General features: G+C 44.3%; 1 protein-coding gene across 1 annotated transcript; it reads right to left on the bottom strand.

Moving 5' to 3' along the window:
* Positions 1-11,462: 11,462 nt before the first annotated feature.
* On the bottom strand, positions 11,463-12,411 carry LOC124005108 (olfactory receptor 2A25-like). Its single transcript, XM_046314046.1, has one exon. The coding sequence runs from the start codon at positions 12,409-12,411 to the stop codon at positions 11,479-11,481; it is 933 nt and encodes a 310-aa protein (XP_046170002.1). The 3' UTR covers positions 11,463-11,478.
* Positions 12,412-17,327: the final 4,916 nt, after the last annotated feature.

The following is a 17,327-nucleotide window of genomic DNA, read 5'->3' as shown; positions in this document are numbered from 1 at the left end:
CAGGTAGAGATACTGGTGTGCAAAAGAGCAGAAAGGTAAATAAAATAAAAACAGTATGGGGATGACGTAGGTAAATCGGGTGGGTTAGCTGCTCAGTTAGCATATGTTTAAAGTTGGTGAGGGAGATAAAAGTCTCCAACTTCAGAGATTTTTGCAATTCGTTGCAGTCGCAGGCAGCAGAGAACTGGAAGGAAAGGCAGCCAAATGAGGTTTTGGCTTTTTTTTTTTTTTTTTTTTTAATTTTACCTTTATTTAACCAGGCAAGTCAGTTAAGAACATATTCTTATTTTCAATGACAGCCTGGGAACAGTGGGTTAACTGCCTGTTCAGGGGCAGAACGACAGATTTGTACCTTGTCAGCTCGAGGGTTTGAACTCGCAACCTTCCGGTTACTAGTCCAACGCTCTAACCACTAGGCTACGCTGCCGGGATGATTAGTGAGATACACCTGCTGGAGCGCGTGCTCCGGGTGGGTGTTGCCATCATGACCAGTGAACTGAGATAAGGCGGAGCTTTACCTAGCATAGACTTGTAGATGACCTGGAGCCAGTGGGTCTGGCGACGAACATGTAGCAAGGGCCAGCAGCCTAGAGCATACAGGTCACAGTGGTGGGTGGTATAAGGTGCTTTAGTAACAAGACGGATGGCACTGTGATAAACTGCATCCAGTTTGCTGAGTAGAGTATTGGAAGCTATTTTGTAGATGACATCGCCAAAGTCGACTATCGGTAGGATAGTCAGTTTTACTAGGGTAAGTTTTGCGGCGTGAGTGAAGGAGGCTTTGTTGCGAAATAGAAAGCCGACTCTAGATTTTATTTTGGATTGGAGATGTTTGATATGAGTCTGGAAGGAGAGTTTTCAGTCTAGCCAGACACCTAGGTACTTATAGATGTCCACATATTCTAGGTCGGAACCATCCAGGGTGGTGATGCTAGTCGGGGTGCAGGCAGCGAAGGGTTGAAAAGCAGGCATTTGGTTTTACTAGTGTTTAAGAGCAGTTGGAGACCACGGAAGGAGTGTTGTATGGCATTGAAGCTTGTTTGGAGGTGAGATAGCACAGTGTCCAAGGAAGGGCCAGAAGTATACAGAATTGTGCCATCTGCGTAGAGGTGGATCGGGGAATCGCCCGCAGCAAGAGCAACATCATTGATATATACAGAGAAAAGAGTCGGCCCGAGAATTGAACCCTGTGGTACCCCCATAGAGACTGCCAGAGGACCGGACAACATGCCCTCCGATTTGACACACTGAACTCTGTCTGCAAAGTAGTTGGTGAACCAGGCAAGGCAGTCATTAGAAAAACCGAGGCTACTGAGTCTGCCAATAATAATATGGTGATTGACAGAGTCGAAAGCCTTGGCCACGTCGATGAAGACGGCTGCACAGTACTGTCTTTTATCGATGACGGTTATGATATCGTTTAGCACCTTGAGCGTGGCTGAGGTGCACCCGTGACCGGCTTGGAAACCGGATTGCACAGAGGAGAAGGTACGGTGGGATTCGGGATAGTCAGTCAGTGATCTGTTTGTTGACTTGGCTTTCGAAGACCTTGGATAGGCAGGGCAGGATGGATATAGGTCTGTGACAGTTTGGTCTGTGACGGTCCAGGGTGTCTCCCCCTCTTCAAGATGAAGAGGGGGATGACCGATCCTTGTAGATCTCAGATGATACGAAGGAGAGGTTGAACAGGCTGGTAATAGGGGTTACGACAATGGAGGGGGACAGTTTCAGAAATAGAGGGTCCAGATTGTCTAGCCCAGCTGATTTGTATGGGTCCAGGTTTTGCAGCTCTTTCAGAACATCTGCTATCTGGATTTGGTTAAAGGAGAAGCTGGGGAGGCGTGGGCGAGTAGCTGCGGGGAGGGTGGAGCTGTTGGCCGATGTTGGAGTAGCCAGGAGGAAGGCATGGCCAGCCGTTGAGAAATGCTTGTTGAAGTTTTAGATTATCCCGGATTTATCGGCGGTGACCGTGTTACCTAGCCTCAGTGCAGTGGGCAGCTGGGAGGAGGTGCTCTTGTTCTTCATGGACTTTACAGTGTCCCAGAACTTTTTGGAGTTAGAGCTACAGGATGCAAATTTCTGCTTGAAAAAGCTGGCCTTTGCTTTCCTGACTGACTGCGTGTATTGGTTCCTGACTTCCCTGAACAGTTGCATATCACGGGGACTATTCGATGCTATTGCAGTCTGCCACAGGATGTTTTTGTGCTGGTCGAGGTCTGGGGTGAACCAAGGGCTATATCTGTTCGTAGTTCTGCATTTTTTTTAACAGAGCATGCTTGTCTAAGATGGTGAGGAAGTTACTTTTAAAGAATGACCAGGCACCCTCAACTGACGGGATGAGGTCAATATCCTTTCAGGATACCCGGGACAGGTCGATTAGAAAGGCCTGCTTGCAGAAGTGTTTCAGGGAGCGTTTGACCGCGGACCCGTAGCGGATACAGGCAATGAGGCAGTGATCGCTGAGATCCTGATTGAAGACAGCAGAGGTGTATTTGGAGGGCAAGTTGGTCAGGACAATGTCAATTAGGGTGTCCATGTTTATGGATTTAGGGTTTTACCTGGTGGGTTCCTTGATGATTTGTGTGAAATTGAGGCCATCTAGCTTAGATTGAAGGACTGCCGGAGTGTTAAGCACATCCCAGTTTAGGTCACCTAACAGAACAAACTCTGAAGCTACATGTGGGGCGATCAATTCACAGATGGTGTCCAGGGCACAGCTGGGAGCTGAGGGGGGTCGGTAGCAGGCGGCAACAGTGAGAGACTTATTTCTGGAGAGATTAATTTTTTCAAACTGTTTGGGCATAGACCTGGAATGTATGACAGATTGCAACTCCTCCCCCTTTGGCAGTTCTATCTTGACGGAAAGTGTTATAGTTGGGTATGGAAATGTCAGAATTTTTGGTGGCCTTCCTAAGCCAGGATTCAGACACGGCAAGGACATCAGGGTTGGCAGAGTGTGCTAAAGCAGTGAGTAAAACAAACTTAGGGAGGAGGCTTCTGATGTTGACATGCATGAAACCAAGGCTTTTTCGATCACAGAAGTCAACAAATGAGGGTGCCTAGGGACATGCAGGGCCTGGGATTACCTCCACATCACCCGAGGAGCAAATGAGGAGTAGGATGAGGGTGTGGCTAAAGGATAGCAAAACTGGTCGCCTAGAGAGTTGGGGACAAGGAATAAAGGAGCAGATTCATGGGCGTGGTATAATATATTCAGGGCATAATGTGCAGACAGGTATGGTGGGGTGCGGGTACAGCGGAGGTAAGCCCAGGCACTGGGTGATGATAAGAGAGGTTGTATCTCTGGACATGCTGGTTATAATGGGTGAAGTCACCGCATGTGTGGGAGTTGGGACAAAGGAGGTATCAGAGGTGTGAGGAGTGAAACTAGGGGCTCCATTGTAAACTAAAACAATGATAACTAAACAACAGTATACAAGGCATATTGATATTTGAGAGAGACATACAGCAAGGCATAAAGTAATCGCAGTTCTTGATGGCGAGAGCTTGCTAAAACAACAGGTGAGACAACAACAGCTAGTCAGCTAACACAACAACAGCAGATAAAATGGTGATGACTTGGCAGAGAGGGTCGGATTAACTACACACAGAGCCTGAGTTCGCGGCTGGGGCCGACAGATAAAACATAAATAAACAGAATGGAGTACCGTGATTAATGGACAGTCCAGCAGGCATCAGCTATGTAGTCAAGTGATCATAGTGTCCAGGGGGCAGCAGTAGATGGAACAGGGAAGTCGCCACTACGCTAGCACGCGGGCGACACAGAGTTTAAAGTTAGTAGCCCGGGGGTGGTAGGGGGGGGTCTGCTCAGACGGAGGCCGGTTGAAGGCACAGCGGGTGGAGTATTCGTCGGCAGACCAGTCATGGTGATGCGGCGGGGGGCAGTTGTTACGGAGTCTAGTTGATAGGTATTCGACTAGCCCGGACTGTTCCCCGGACTCCATGTGTAGGGATTTGTACAATGCACAAACAAGGCTATTGAACTTGACATTGGTGTCTGTCTTTATTCCTTTATACTACATATCATACTGAAACAGCCGGGTCGACAGAGAATCCAAGCCAGATGGCAAAAGAGGTATTGTAGAATTTAGTTTGCTAACAGGGAGATGTGCCTGGCTCACGGCTAACTGGTGCTAGCTTCGTGGCAGTGGCGTTAGCCAAGGTCCAGAGTTTACAGCAAGGATCCGGTGGAGTATTGGGATCTAGCCGTGTTTGAGTGGGGTTCGGGTGAACAGCTGAGTAGGCCGGGAGGTGGGCCTCAGGGATAGCTTCAGTACTGGGTGCAAGCTAGCTGTGAAGATCAGAAGTAGTGGTCCAGGGATTATGGCAGGAATCCGGCATTGTTGTGGAGAGACAGTTCGATACTGGTAGACTGGCGAGTATTATCCAGGCTAAAAACAGGACTGGCTGTGCAGAAGGTAAAAGCCACTAGCAGTGGCTAACAATGACTAAACAGCTTGTAGCTAATTAGCTGGTTAGCTTCTGGAGGTTCTTGAAAGTATTCTAAAATTAAAATGAATAGCGATTCCGTATCACATTGGGTGAGGCAGGTTACCGGTGTAGCGGCCAATCGGTTCAAATATGACACAATGAAGAACTTTGTGAAAATCAATATAGACTTTTAATACAGCAGAATCACAAGCCGGAGAGCCCCGTGGGACCCACACCCTCCAGAGCTCTCGCTCTTCCCTTTTATATCCATGCATACATCATCAGTTCATCCCCCAATGCAAATACAGTTACATCCCAATCTGTGCGTCCTGCTTGTTCAGCCCAGTAACGCCCACATCTGCTTTCGGCCAGATAATGATAAGACCCTTGCTTTGTTCCTGCACTTAACTAAATGCATTCTTTTGTTTGTGTATTATCTAAGATCAGCAGACTATGTGTCTCCTCAGTTTCTAGCGTGTCCAGCTATACTAAAAATACTATACATTCCTCTTCCTGTGGCCTGTGTTTTAGACCCTGTAATTAACTCCATGTGTCCCTCTGCATGTGTCTTTCATCTCCTCCAGCTTCAGTGTCCAGCTGCCCTGTGATTGATGTCTGTAATCCATCAGTTGGTCATTTGGCTGACCCCCTCCTCAGACAACATCTTTGATCTTTGTATGTCAAGCTGGTCTAGGCGTCTATGTCACCTTCCCTTCATGTAGTCTGTTTTTATTGTTCAACTATTCTATATATCTTATGCATTTTGTCTATGTGTTATATTTGCAACCACACCGGAAGGTATAATCAAATAAAAAATCGAAAAGAGATTGAAAATAAATATGGGACCAGTGAGTGGTTGGGCTGGCTGGGGACACAGCGATTCAGACAGTTAGCAGGCCTGTGCTAACAAGCTAACAGTTAGTAGGCCGGGGCTAAACAAGCTAGCAGTTAGCAGACCGGGGCTAAACAAGCTAGCAGTTAGTAGACCGGAGCAGGTTAGCAGTTAGCAGGCCGGGTTAGCACGCAAGCAGATAGCAAGGGCTATAAAGTTAGCCTTTGGTGGACGTCGCGATGGGGTTAAGTCTGTTTTTGCCTCTTCATGCACAGCGGAGAAGGCCTCTTCGTGGCATCGATAGACCGGTCGTAGAATTAGTAGGGTTCCAAGTAGCTCTAGGTAGCTAGCAGGCCTAGCTGGTTAGCATAATGGGCCTTCAGCGGGCGTCGCGCCTGAGGGGCCTGTTGGAGTCCTCGGGCAGATTATGTCGGTATTCCAGTCGTAGGGGATCTGCGGGGTTCCATGCCCCGTACCAGCTGTAGAAGGGGTCCGGATATTGTAGCCCAGGAGTATGCTTCAGTGGTAGCACAGGAGCTCTGGCTGGGCTAGCTTCAAGCTAAGTGGATGGAAACGCTAGCCAGGAGTAGTCATCCGGGGTTGCGGTTAGCTAGTTGTGAAGATCCAGATGAAAATGTTCAGTTTGCGGTGGGAATCCGGGGATAAAAATAATAGGTCCGTTATGCTCTGGTTAGAGTCACGTTGTTCGAACTGGCGAGAGGTATTCGAGCTGAAGGTTAGTTGATGACCGCTGGCAATGGTTTGCTGACTGATAGCTGGTAGTTAGCTGGCTAGCTTCAGTTGAGGGATTCCAGATCCGAAGTAAATATAGATACTTTAGGGGAAAAAAGCAGATCCACGCGACATTGGGTGAGGCGGGTTGCAGGGGAGTATTTAGATGTTGAGGTTTAGCAAAATATTTTAAAAGATATGCAAAGAAGAATATGTTAAAAAAAAATATATATAGAAGGGACACGACAGGTCAAAGACGTCTGACTGCTATGCCATCTTGAACCAATGTTTAATTTTGGTGGAAATCTGTTGCATCTCAATCCACATATGGATCTGCCAAAAGCAAAGGATAAATTCTCTCCAAAAATATCACTCCCCCTGGGTCAGAATCGTCTTTGTCATCATCAGGATGAGGTTCAAACTCGGTGGTCTTCATCGCGCATGCCACCACAGTTAATTCATCCTCACTGTCATCATGTTCAATTTCCTTCTGTAGCTCCTCCAAAAGTTATGTGTGATCCACCATTTCATATTTACTCAAAACAAGTTCCACTTATCTCCTTTTTCTTCCTTGTCCGCCATCTACTCCATCAGATCTTCCACAAGGCTTGTACATTCCATATTTACTTATGTGTTCCACTTTTCTCATTTTTTTCTGTCCGCCATCTCACCCATACCTCATGCCCACACTGGCAGCCTTCAATGACCCAAAGACAAAAAATCTGTCGCTAGCAAACTTCCTACAGATGTGGGATCTTCATTTGATCACCCTGTTGCAAGAGAACTTTCCTGTAATGCAGGAAATGTCGAATTTGTAATATATTTGAAGTTTAAAAATACTTCTGAAGTTTGTAATTTCCACTTAGAAATTTCAGACTTGATTTCCTCTTATGGAAATTGTATCAGCCCTTACAAAATGTCCATTAATTAAAATCCACATAATTATTCACATTTCCGGTTGCGGCAAACTGGCTCAAATTAAGATCCTACATTTGAAGTTCAACTGATGGGCCATCAGCTCATATCAGCTAGTCAACTCAGCCAGGGAAACACAAATGAATGTTTTTCACACCTTCCATTAATGTGACATATGTGACTTGCCGTCAAATCTTCCCTCGGAGAGGAGGCCATTCCCCAAACTATTTTAATAAACTTTGATATTGCATTCAATCGGGAATCAGGGGTAGACGTAACATAATTCATGTAAATCAGTCTCCCTCCATTTAGTATAATATGTTACTAATTACAACTTGTAACATTTCATAGCAACCAACCAACTACCCACCCTCCTTACATTTTTGCCCTAAGTAACCTTTTGTCTTATGTAACCATACCAAACATAAAATAAATTATTATACAAATTTGTTGACTGAATTTACATTTACCATGTTACGTCTAGTTTATGAGACCAGGCTGCACTTTTCTCAATTTCATCTACATCTAATATTATAAACCTATGTGTTAAATTAGATTTGATAGGCTACAGTAGGATATAGTTTAGGAGTAGCATTTCTAATAAACTTGACACCTGTATGTCGTAGTGGAGACCAATATCTATCTTGTTATTAAGCTATATAAAACAACGGTTATTGGTATGTATGATTAGTAAATGATATGTATTTTTGCAGTGATTGGACCTAGGTCTACAGTAGCAGTAGGACATTTACTAACACAATTAATTCTTTAGCGTTTGAGCGAGAGGGAGAGAGGAGGATTTTGATAGCAGGATCTGGTGCGAAATAGCCATCCTATTATCTTTAATCATTATAAATAAAAGCTGAGTATTGACACGTCATGATAAAAACAGATCTCATAAGGTTGGAAATTCTGTGAACTACACCAGTCCATGTAATGAGTTTTGCAAAGATGTATATTCACACATGATAAAATCTCTTAACACCATGGCCAACCTGAGCACTCCGTTCTGACACCTTTGGTCTCTTGGCCCTCCCAACGCTGAACTAACATATGGATAACACATCATTGGGAATGAGATGGACTGTTGATCACAGATACCGTAAAAAAAAGGTAGGGGTGTGGATCATAAAACCAGTCAGTATCTGGTGTGACCTCCGTTTGCTTCATGCAGCACGATACATGTCCTCCGCATCGTGTTGATCAGGCTGTTGATTGTGGGCTGTGGAATGTTGTCCCACTCCTATTTAATGGCTGTGCGAAGTTGCTGGATATTGGCAGGAACTGGAACACGCTGTCGTACATGTAAATCCAGAGCATCCCAAACATGCTCAATGGGTGACATGTCTGGTGAATATGTAGGCCATGGAAGAACTGGGACATTTTCAGCATCCAGGAATTGTGTACAGATCCTTGCGACATGGGGCCATGCATTATCATGCTGAAACATGTAATAGCAGCAGATGAGTGGCACAACAATGTATCTCTGTTCATTCAAATTGCCATTGATAAAATACCGTAGCTTATGCCTGCCCATACCATAACCACACCTACACCATGGGGCACTGTTCACAATGTTGACATCAGCAAACCACTCACCCACACGACGCTGTATAAATGGTCTGCGGTTGTGAGGCCTTTTTAAAGTACTGCCAAATTCTCTAAAATGGAGGTGGCTTATGGTAGAGAAATGAACATAAAATTCTCTGGCAACAACTTTGGTGGACATTCCTGCAATCAGCATGCCTATTGCACACTCCCTCAAAACTTGAGACATCTGTGGAATTGTGTTGTGTGACAAAACTGCACATTTTGGTGGCCTTTTATTATGTCCAGCACAAGGTGCACCTGTGTAGTGATCATGCTGTTTAATCAGCTTCTTGACAAGCCACACCTGTCAGGTGTATGGATTATCTTGGCAAAGGAGAAACTCTCACTAACCGTAAACAAACTTCTGACACAAATTTGAGAGAATTAATCTTTTGTGCGTATGGACAATTTCTGGGATCTTCTTTTTCAGCTCATGAAACATTTCAGGGATCTTTTATTTTAGCTAATGAAACGTGGGACCTACATGTTGCGTTCATAGCTAGTTTTCAGTTTCCCCCTCCTCAATCAGACCACTCCCAGACACTCAAAAATATTCTTGCTTGAGAAATTGTGTCCTTGCTAAGAAGCCATTATTGTTTGGTTTCAATTAAAGTGGTAAAAAAATAACCACAGTAAGGTATTTAAGTTGTTACCCATAAATGTTTTGATATTGAGAGAAAAATGGCTGCATTGGACATTTAAGTGAAACTAACATTGATCTATTTCTCTGGGCACAAGCACTGTTTATGACACAAACTGTTCACACCTCTCTTGTTGGTGGAGAGAATTTTGCAAGTTTAATTATTATTTCCTGCAATTCTACACATTTTGTCATCGGGTACAAAGAAAATGCATTTAAAGCAAATGTTCTTGCAATTCTATACATTTTGCCATGTCTTATGTGTATTCATGTGATATTTGAGTGACTAAACAATTACGACAATATCTATGGACAAAAAATAAATACAAATACATTAGCTGACATGGGCTAGTTGATCTGTACATTTCTGACAAGTTGTAAATAGCTCTCTAAGGTATGCAATGACTAACAAAACAAGAGGAACTGCTGATGCACTACCCAGTTTTTTTTGGGGGGGGGGTGTGGTGGTAGTGCCGACACCTTGTGCGGGAACACTCACTTAGAATATTATGCTGTAAGCGGTTCTCTATGTTAAAACGAACACAACTCACAAGCTTTTCCTCTCAGGGACATTATCATTGGATAGTGGTATTCAACAACACCTGTGCTTAAATGACAGTGTGAACATATATTTAAGAATTAAGCAGAAACAGACGAGCCAGGTAGTAAGGGCAAATGCCAGATGGCCTGATCCATCTTTAGCTCAGTGACCGGTCCAAAAGCCAGTTTTAGCATGGGTTGGACATTGAGGACCTTCACCATTTTGAAGTAGTAACTGGTGGATCAGCCAATGAATTATACTTATGAGCAAACTTTCCATAACTGCAGGTGTCAGTAAATAGCCAACCTTGGCTTTATACCTGTTTTAAAAAAACACTGTCCAGGTGGCAGTATGCACCATTCCAGCTTGTTTGAAAACTCGTAGAAGTAGTAGAAGAAAATGGACTACTTTAAAATGGAGATTGCCTCAATGGTGCTTCCAGAACTTATTGGAACCTCACATAATTTTGCCCTTTCCCCAACCCCCCTGAAACACACAAACAGTACATATCCATTGACATTCTAGAAGAATGTAGGGTCAGAGCCACAGCAGCATCCCTGACTTGACTTTACTACAGTGCTTTACAGTACTATGACAGTAAAATACATTTACAGAAATAAAATGCAATACAAACAATTATGTTGATGATAAAAAACAAATGTACAGTATAAGCATTCAGTTCTGGCAGCTCACATCTTGGCAGATATGTCTGTCAGTCCTGGGATTCAAACCAGTAACCCTGGCCCTGCTGCTGTACCATCTAAAGTCATAATTGGTACCAGTTTAGGTTCAGATTTCTGATCTCCTTGGTTCTCATCCCTATATGATAGGGTGCAACAGTGGTGGGAACAGAACATAGCCACAGGAAGTAGGGGTGCAGCACCCCCTGAAAAATCTGAATTAATAAATATTAATATAAATATTTTTGGATTACTTTTTTTATCACAAAAGTAGCACACTGGGCCTTTACTATCCTGCATTAGCGGAACAATATAGCATTCTGTAGCACGGGCATAGAATATCTTTCCCCCATGGCTCAACTATACTGATATCTCTGGTTACTGTAAACACCAGAAAAAAGGATGGTTGTAGAGAAGTTGATGAAAGTGATCAAGTGGGGAGCACATGTATTAAAATCCTTAGTTCGTGACTCCTTTGAGGCTTTCAAGCAAACAAGTATATGAGAGCACAACTTACACAGAGATTAAAACATTAAACTTGCTATGATACATATACCATGCAGGTTTCTCAGTGCACTTTCAACACAGGAGAGTTTAACAACTGCTAAGTGAGAGAAAATGGTTATGGAATAAAATACAAATGAAGACATGCCGGTCATGAGCCATCACTGACAGAATAAGTAAGCACTCATTACATATACATTGCAGAAAAAACCTGCAATACACAACCTTCGTGAGAGATTCCCTTTATTTCTGCCTCATGGCAAAACGTGTAGAACTGCAGGAAATTAACTTTTAGGAAGATGCGCAGGGACACAGCTGTCCTGAAGTTAGGTGGGCCAAGAGTCCAGATCTGGCAGAATGGTTTTGGGTGTAGGGTCTTCCCAAAGATCCCACTCAGCATCTGTTTGAATATAGTCTGAAGGTAGGGAGGGTAGCTCCCCTTGATGCTCTGTAGTTATGCAGTTAACTAGCTAATATGACACAAAACATTCTCAGTTACAATACATTATAAACTTGATGTGATTTTTACATTCAATTATAGCAACTATAAGTAAGAGAACATGATTCAACATGAGAAAAAGGAACTATCAGGTTATGTTTTAGGGTAAAGTCCTAGTACCTTTTTACAAGCCTGCCTGATTTTAACCATCCTAACGCCATACATTATAGGATTGAAAATTGGTGGACACATCAGAAAATAAACTAATAAAATAGTGCGAATTATAGGTGGAAGATCTGCAGTTTCATATCTGCCTTGTAGAATCACAAATAAACAGCCAAATAAGAAGTTCAGCAAAGAGGCTATATGTGGTGTACAGGTGTTAAATGCTTTCTGTTTCGTCTCTTTAGAAGACTTTAAACATATCTGTAGAATTCTTACATATGAGTATATGGTAGGAAATATAGTACAATAAAGATAAACCACAGTGACAACAAGACCCCATATGTTAGTCATAGTAGTATTTGAACAGGCAAGCTTGACTACTGAGTAGTTGTCACAATACAGTCTGTCTAGAACATTACCACAAAATTGCAGTCGCAAACTCAGGGAGATATTGATGACGTTGAGAAAAGAAGAAGACGAGCACGACAGCAGAATTAAGCCACAAATTATTTTAGGTGTCATAATATTGTTATACTGTAGAGGATAACAAATAGAGATGTACCTGTCATAGGACATAACTGCTAAATTACTAAATTCTGTTAGAGCATATGTGTACAACATATAAACCTGGAGACAACAATAAAGAAGGGAAATATCATGTGTGTCAGACAGCAAGTAAAACATGAGAGCAGGAAACAAACCAGTGCTCCCATACAACTGATTAACAAACAAAGCACATAGAAACATATACATGGGTTCATGAAGGCTTCTTTCAATGCAGATAACTCCAATAAGCAAAGCATTGGCAAGAATGATGGCAAAATATAAAACAGTTACTACAGCAAAGTAGCAATACTTCAATTGTCCAATATCACCGTATGCAGCAAGCCTGAAGACCTTAAAGTGAGTAGAGTTTTCCATGGTCCTGGGAGTTGGTAAAGATGTGCTGTCAATGTTTGAAGAAGAGGAGCGAATCTTCCTACTGTAGCTTTCATATAAGTTAAATTGATGAAATCACAAAGAACAGACAACCTAAATGGATAATTCCTTGACTTGTTGATTCAGTAATAGATTTCCCCACATATACAGTATACTCACCAATATAGACTGCTTTTCATTCTCATGAACACATAATTCTACAAATATTTTACTTTGTATGCTGTACTCATGTAACTTATTACATTCAAATGCAAAATGATACATGTATTCTAAATCCAAAATGAAGACAGCTCATTTCTAATCCATGATGATCTCCTTAAACTCAGCTCCTCACTTGATTCTTATACTTGTGAGATAAAAAAAAAAGAAGCCTGCCATGGCGTGATATGCAAATGATTATCAATACCTGGGGATAATTAGATATTTTCAGAGTCAAGGAAACCATATAGAGGAAAAACAGATACAATTTTGTATTACATGCTGTTCAAATGCCTTTTTTAAATGAAAAATCCACCCAAAACGATGATTCTTATAATTTAAATAACACTCCTATGTGACAACAATATGTTTTTGTGAACCAATGTTTCATTTTGTCTTTTTAATAGGGATGGTAGCAACATATGAAAATTGTTGTGGAAATCTGTTGCAGCTCAAGTTGACGACAAAAATCCACATTACAATGCTTTCTCTATGGGCTGGCTGGCTAGCTAGCAAACATAGCTACACACAATAATACCAAAGACAATATCAGTATGTGACGTAGCAGGTTAGCTGTAAAATTGCCTTATCCAACTGTACTTATTTTAGTTGTCTACAATGGAATCATGTTCAACCTGCAGATCGATGTGCCTCACCGAGTGGAGTCTGGCATTCTCAACGGTACCATACAGTGGGCCCTGGACTGAAGAGGCAGAAAAATAGAAGAAATGTGCTCGACTGTCTGTAAAATTACACATTTCTTGAGGTAGGAGTATCGGTCCAGCTTTAAATGACATGCAGCTTATAAAGCCTTCATAAAACTTTCATAAACAATACTTAAATGTGTTACAAATAATCTATAACCGTATGATATGCTTTATAAAGGTTTCATAAATTTGGCATAACTGTGTGACATAATCACCGATGTCAAATTTGACAAACTTGTGCTTTATAAAGTGTAGCATAAGCAACGCTTAATAAAGGCCTTATAAATCATTTTGGAATGAAGTTTCACAAAGCATTTATAAACCTGTCATGCATCTTGGTAGACTTTTGTAATGCCATGATAGTGGGATTGATTCCCGGTGCCACCCATACATAAAAATGTCTTCACACATTACTAAGTCACTTTGGATAAAAGAGTCTGCTAAATTTGATATATTCAATTTCTCTAAAACATTTCTAGGTAGGCCCAACATCTTTCCCTCTTGGGTGCATAGTCAATATTGGACTTGACCTCAACTTTCCACAAAATGCTGTGCAGCAGGATAACACTCTAAAGTGCAGTCATGCACAGAAAAAAACGTTGGTGAGTCCTTTTAAATCCGTTTCAATTTTATGTCTACTTCGTTTTTTTCTCCCCAAATTCCATATTCTCAGTTGAGTTTTTCCAGGTTTCGGATTTCCCCCATGTTTTTCCGGTTTCCCCCAGTTTCTTCCAAACTTTTTTTTTTTTTAGAAAAACAGCAACATTTGATTTTCTGTGTTCACAACAATGCTTAAGCCACATCATGTGATGATGTGAAAAATCAAAGAAACTTCATTTTTTTTGTATAATTGCCCTTTGTAGTTGTCCACTGTTGTTTGGTTAGAGGGTTTTCTGTAGTGCAGTAATGATGTATGTATTCACTCTATATTCCATATAGTGTGATTCACATTGTGGCCACCAATGGAATGGGTAGAGTAAAAGGCCAACACTTCGTATTATTCAGAACTCCATTAAATGATGACAGATATACATTCTACAGACCCTGTTGAGTACAGCTGACAATACTTTTACTCCGGCACCCAGAACAATTTTTGCTCTATAAGCCAATATGTATTGCATATACTGTCCAGTGATTCAAAATGGGGGTATTCATATGACCTTGGAACATGTTTTAAAACCCACATTTAATGCAAATTTCACTTTAATATGAACAAATATGAATCATTGTTCATTTTTAGACAATTATTTTTCATATATCATTAATAAATACAGGTTGTTGACTCTTTTATACTATTACGTGGTGGACCCAGAAGTATTTTTTAGTGTTGCTGATGAGACGCTGATCATGTGGTGAGTTCGCAAATCAAATATCCAATTGTGGTGCCAACCTGAAAGCAAAAATCAAGTAAGTTCACCTGTCACGCCCTGGTCTCTAAGTATTTTGTGTTTTTCTTCATGTATTGGTCAGGCCAGGGTGTGGCATGGAGTTTTTGTATTGTGGTGTGTTTTGTCTTGGGGTTTTGGTGTGTATGTATTTGGGATTGTAGCTAGTGGGGTTATCTAGCAAAGTCTATGGCTGTCTGGAGTGGTTCTCAATCAGAGGCAGGTGCTTATCGTTGTCTCTGATTGGGAACCATATTTAGGCAGCCATATTCTTTGAGTTTGTCCTGGGTGATTGTCCTTGGTGTCTTTGTTCCTGTCGCTGTATTTAGTTGATAAGTATAGGCTGTTTCGGTTTTCATTAGGTTTATTATTATGTAGTGTTTTGTGTTTATTTCGTATTTACGTTTGTTTTCATTAAACATGGATCGCAATCTACACGCTGCAGTTTGGTCCGACTCTCCTTCACCACAACATGAAAACCGTTACAGAATCACCCACCAACAACGGACCAAGCAGCATGTTAACAGGCAGGAGCCACAGGAGAGGCAACAGAGGCAGCAGCAGCAGGAGCAACAGCAGCTGCAGTGGGAGAGGCTGCACCACCTGGAGAAATGGACATGGGAGGAGGAACTGGACGGTAAAGGACCATGGGCTCAGCCTGGAGAATATCGCCGCCCCAAGGAAGAACTGGAGGCGAAGAAAGCTGAGAGGCGCAGATATGAGGAGGCAGCACGGCGTAGCGGATGGAAGCCTGAGAATCAGCCCCAACAATGTCTTGGGGGGGGGGCCTCAGGGAGAGTGTGGCAGAGTCAGGAGTCAGACCTGAGCCAACTCTCCCTGTTTATCGTGAGGAGACCAGAACCAGAGCCGGTGTTGGAGGTGAGCGAAACAGAGACTGTGAAGGAGTTAATGGGGAAATTGGGATGAGAGAGAAATGAGGGAGTTGCTGTGTTGGTGCTTTTTGCATGGAATTCGCCCGACGGAACGTGTTGGGGATTTGATGGCACCTGGGTTAGCGCTCCATACTCGTCCTGAGGTGCGTGTTAGTCGGCTGGTGAAGTTGGTGCCAGCCTCACGCACCAGGCCTACTGTGCACATCCCTAGCCTTGCACGTCCTGTGCCAACACTGCTCTCAAGATCTCCAGTACGCCTTCATGGTCTAGCCCATCCTGTGCCACCTCCACACTCCAGTCCTCCGGTAGCAGCTCCCCGCACCAGCCTTCCTGTGCGTGTCCTCGATCCAGTACCCACAGTTCCAGCACCACTCACCAGGCCTTCAGTGCGCCTTGCCTGTTCAGCGCAGCCAGCGCTTTTCTCCTCTCCTGCGCTGCTGGAGTCTCCCGCCTGTTTAGCGCAGCCAGAGCTTTTCTCCTCTACAGCGCTGCCGGAGCCTCCCGCCTGTTCAGCGCAGCCAGAGCCTTCCTCTACAGCGCTGCCGGAGCCTCCCACCTGTTTAGCGCAGCCAGAGCCTTTCTCCTCTCCTGTGCTGCCGGAGTCTCCCGCCTGTTCAGCGCAGCCAGAGCTTTCTCCTCTTCAGCGCTGCCGGAGCCTCCCGCCTGTTCAGCGCAGCCAGAGCCTTCCTCCTCTACAGCGCTGCCGGAGCCTCCCGCCTGTTTAGCGCAGCCAGAGCCTTTCTCCTCTCCTGCGCTGCCGGAGTCTCCCGCCTGTTCAGCACAACCAGAGCTGCCAGCCTGCATGGAGAAGCCAGAGCTGCCAGCCTGCATGGAGACGCCAGAGCTGCCAGCCTGCATGGAGACGCCAGAGCTGCCAGCCTGCATGGAGACGCCAGAGCTGCCAGCCTGCATGGAGCAGCCAGAGCTGCCAGCCTGCATGGAGCAGCCAGAGCTGCCAGCCTGCATGGAGCAGCCAGAGCTGCCAGCCTGCATGGAGCAGCCAGAGCTGCCAGTCTGCATGGAGCAGCCAGAGCTGCCAGTCTGCATGAAGCAGCCAGAGCTGTCAGTCTGCATGGATCAGCCAGAGCTGCCAGTCTGCAAGGAGCTGTCAGTCTGCAAGGAGCAGCCAAAGCTGTCAGTCTACATGAAGCAGCCAGAGCTGTCAGTCTGCAAGGAGATGTCAGTCTGCGAGGAGATGTCAGTCTGCAAGGAGCCGCCAGTCTGCCCAGCGCCGCCAGTCTGCCCAGCGCCGCCAGTCTGCCCAGCGCCGCCAGTCTGCCCATCGCCGCCAGTCTGCCCAGCGCCGCCAGTCTGTCAGGATCAGTTAGATTCACCAGTCAGCCAGGATCTGCCAGTCGGCCAGGATCTGCCAGTCGGCCAGGATCTGCCAGTCGGCCAGGATCTGCCAGTCGGCCAGGATCTGCCAGTCGGCCAGGATCTGCCAGTCAGCCAGGATTCGCCAGTCAGCCAGGATCTGGTAGATCCATCAACCTGCCTGAGCTTCCCCTCATTCCCGAGCTTCCCCTCATTCCCGAGCTTCCCCTCATTCCCGAGCTTCCCCTCAGTCCCGAGCTGTCCTTCAGTCCCGAGCTGTCCTTCAGTCCCGATCTGCTCCTCAGTCCAGTGGGGTTCTGGGTGAGGACTACTAGGCCATGGTCGGCGGCGAGGGTGGTCTATCCAGGGACGCGAGGAGAGGGGACTAAGACATTGACTGA

Source organism: Oncorhynchus gorbuscha, linkage group LG19 (assembly GCF_021184085.1).
Source record: "Oncorhynchus gorbuscha isolate QuinsamMale2020 ecotype Even-year linkage group LG19, OgorEven_v1.0, whole genome shotgun sequence".
NCBI lineage: Eukaryota > Metazoa > Chordata > Actinopteri > Salmoniformes > Salmonidae > Oncorhynchus > Oncorhynchus gorbuscha.
This window is presented reverse-complemented; position numbering and strand designations above follow the sequence as displayed.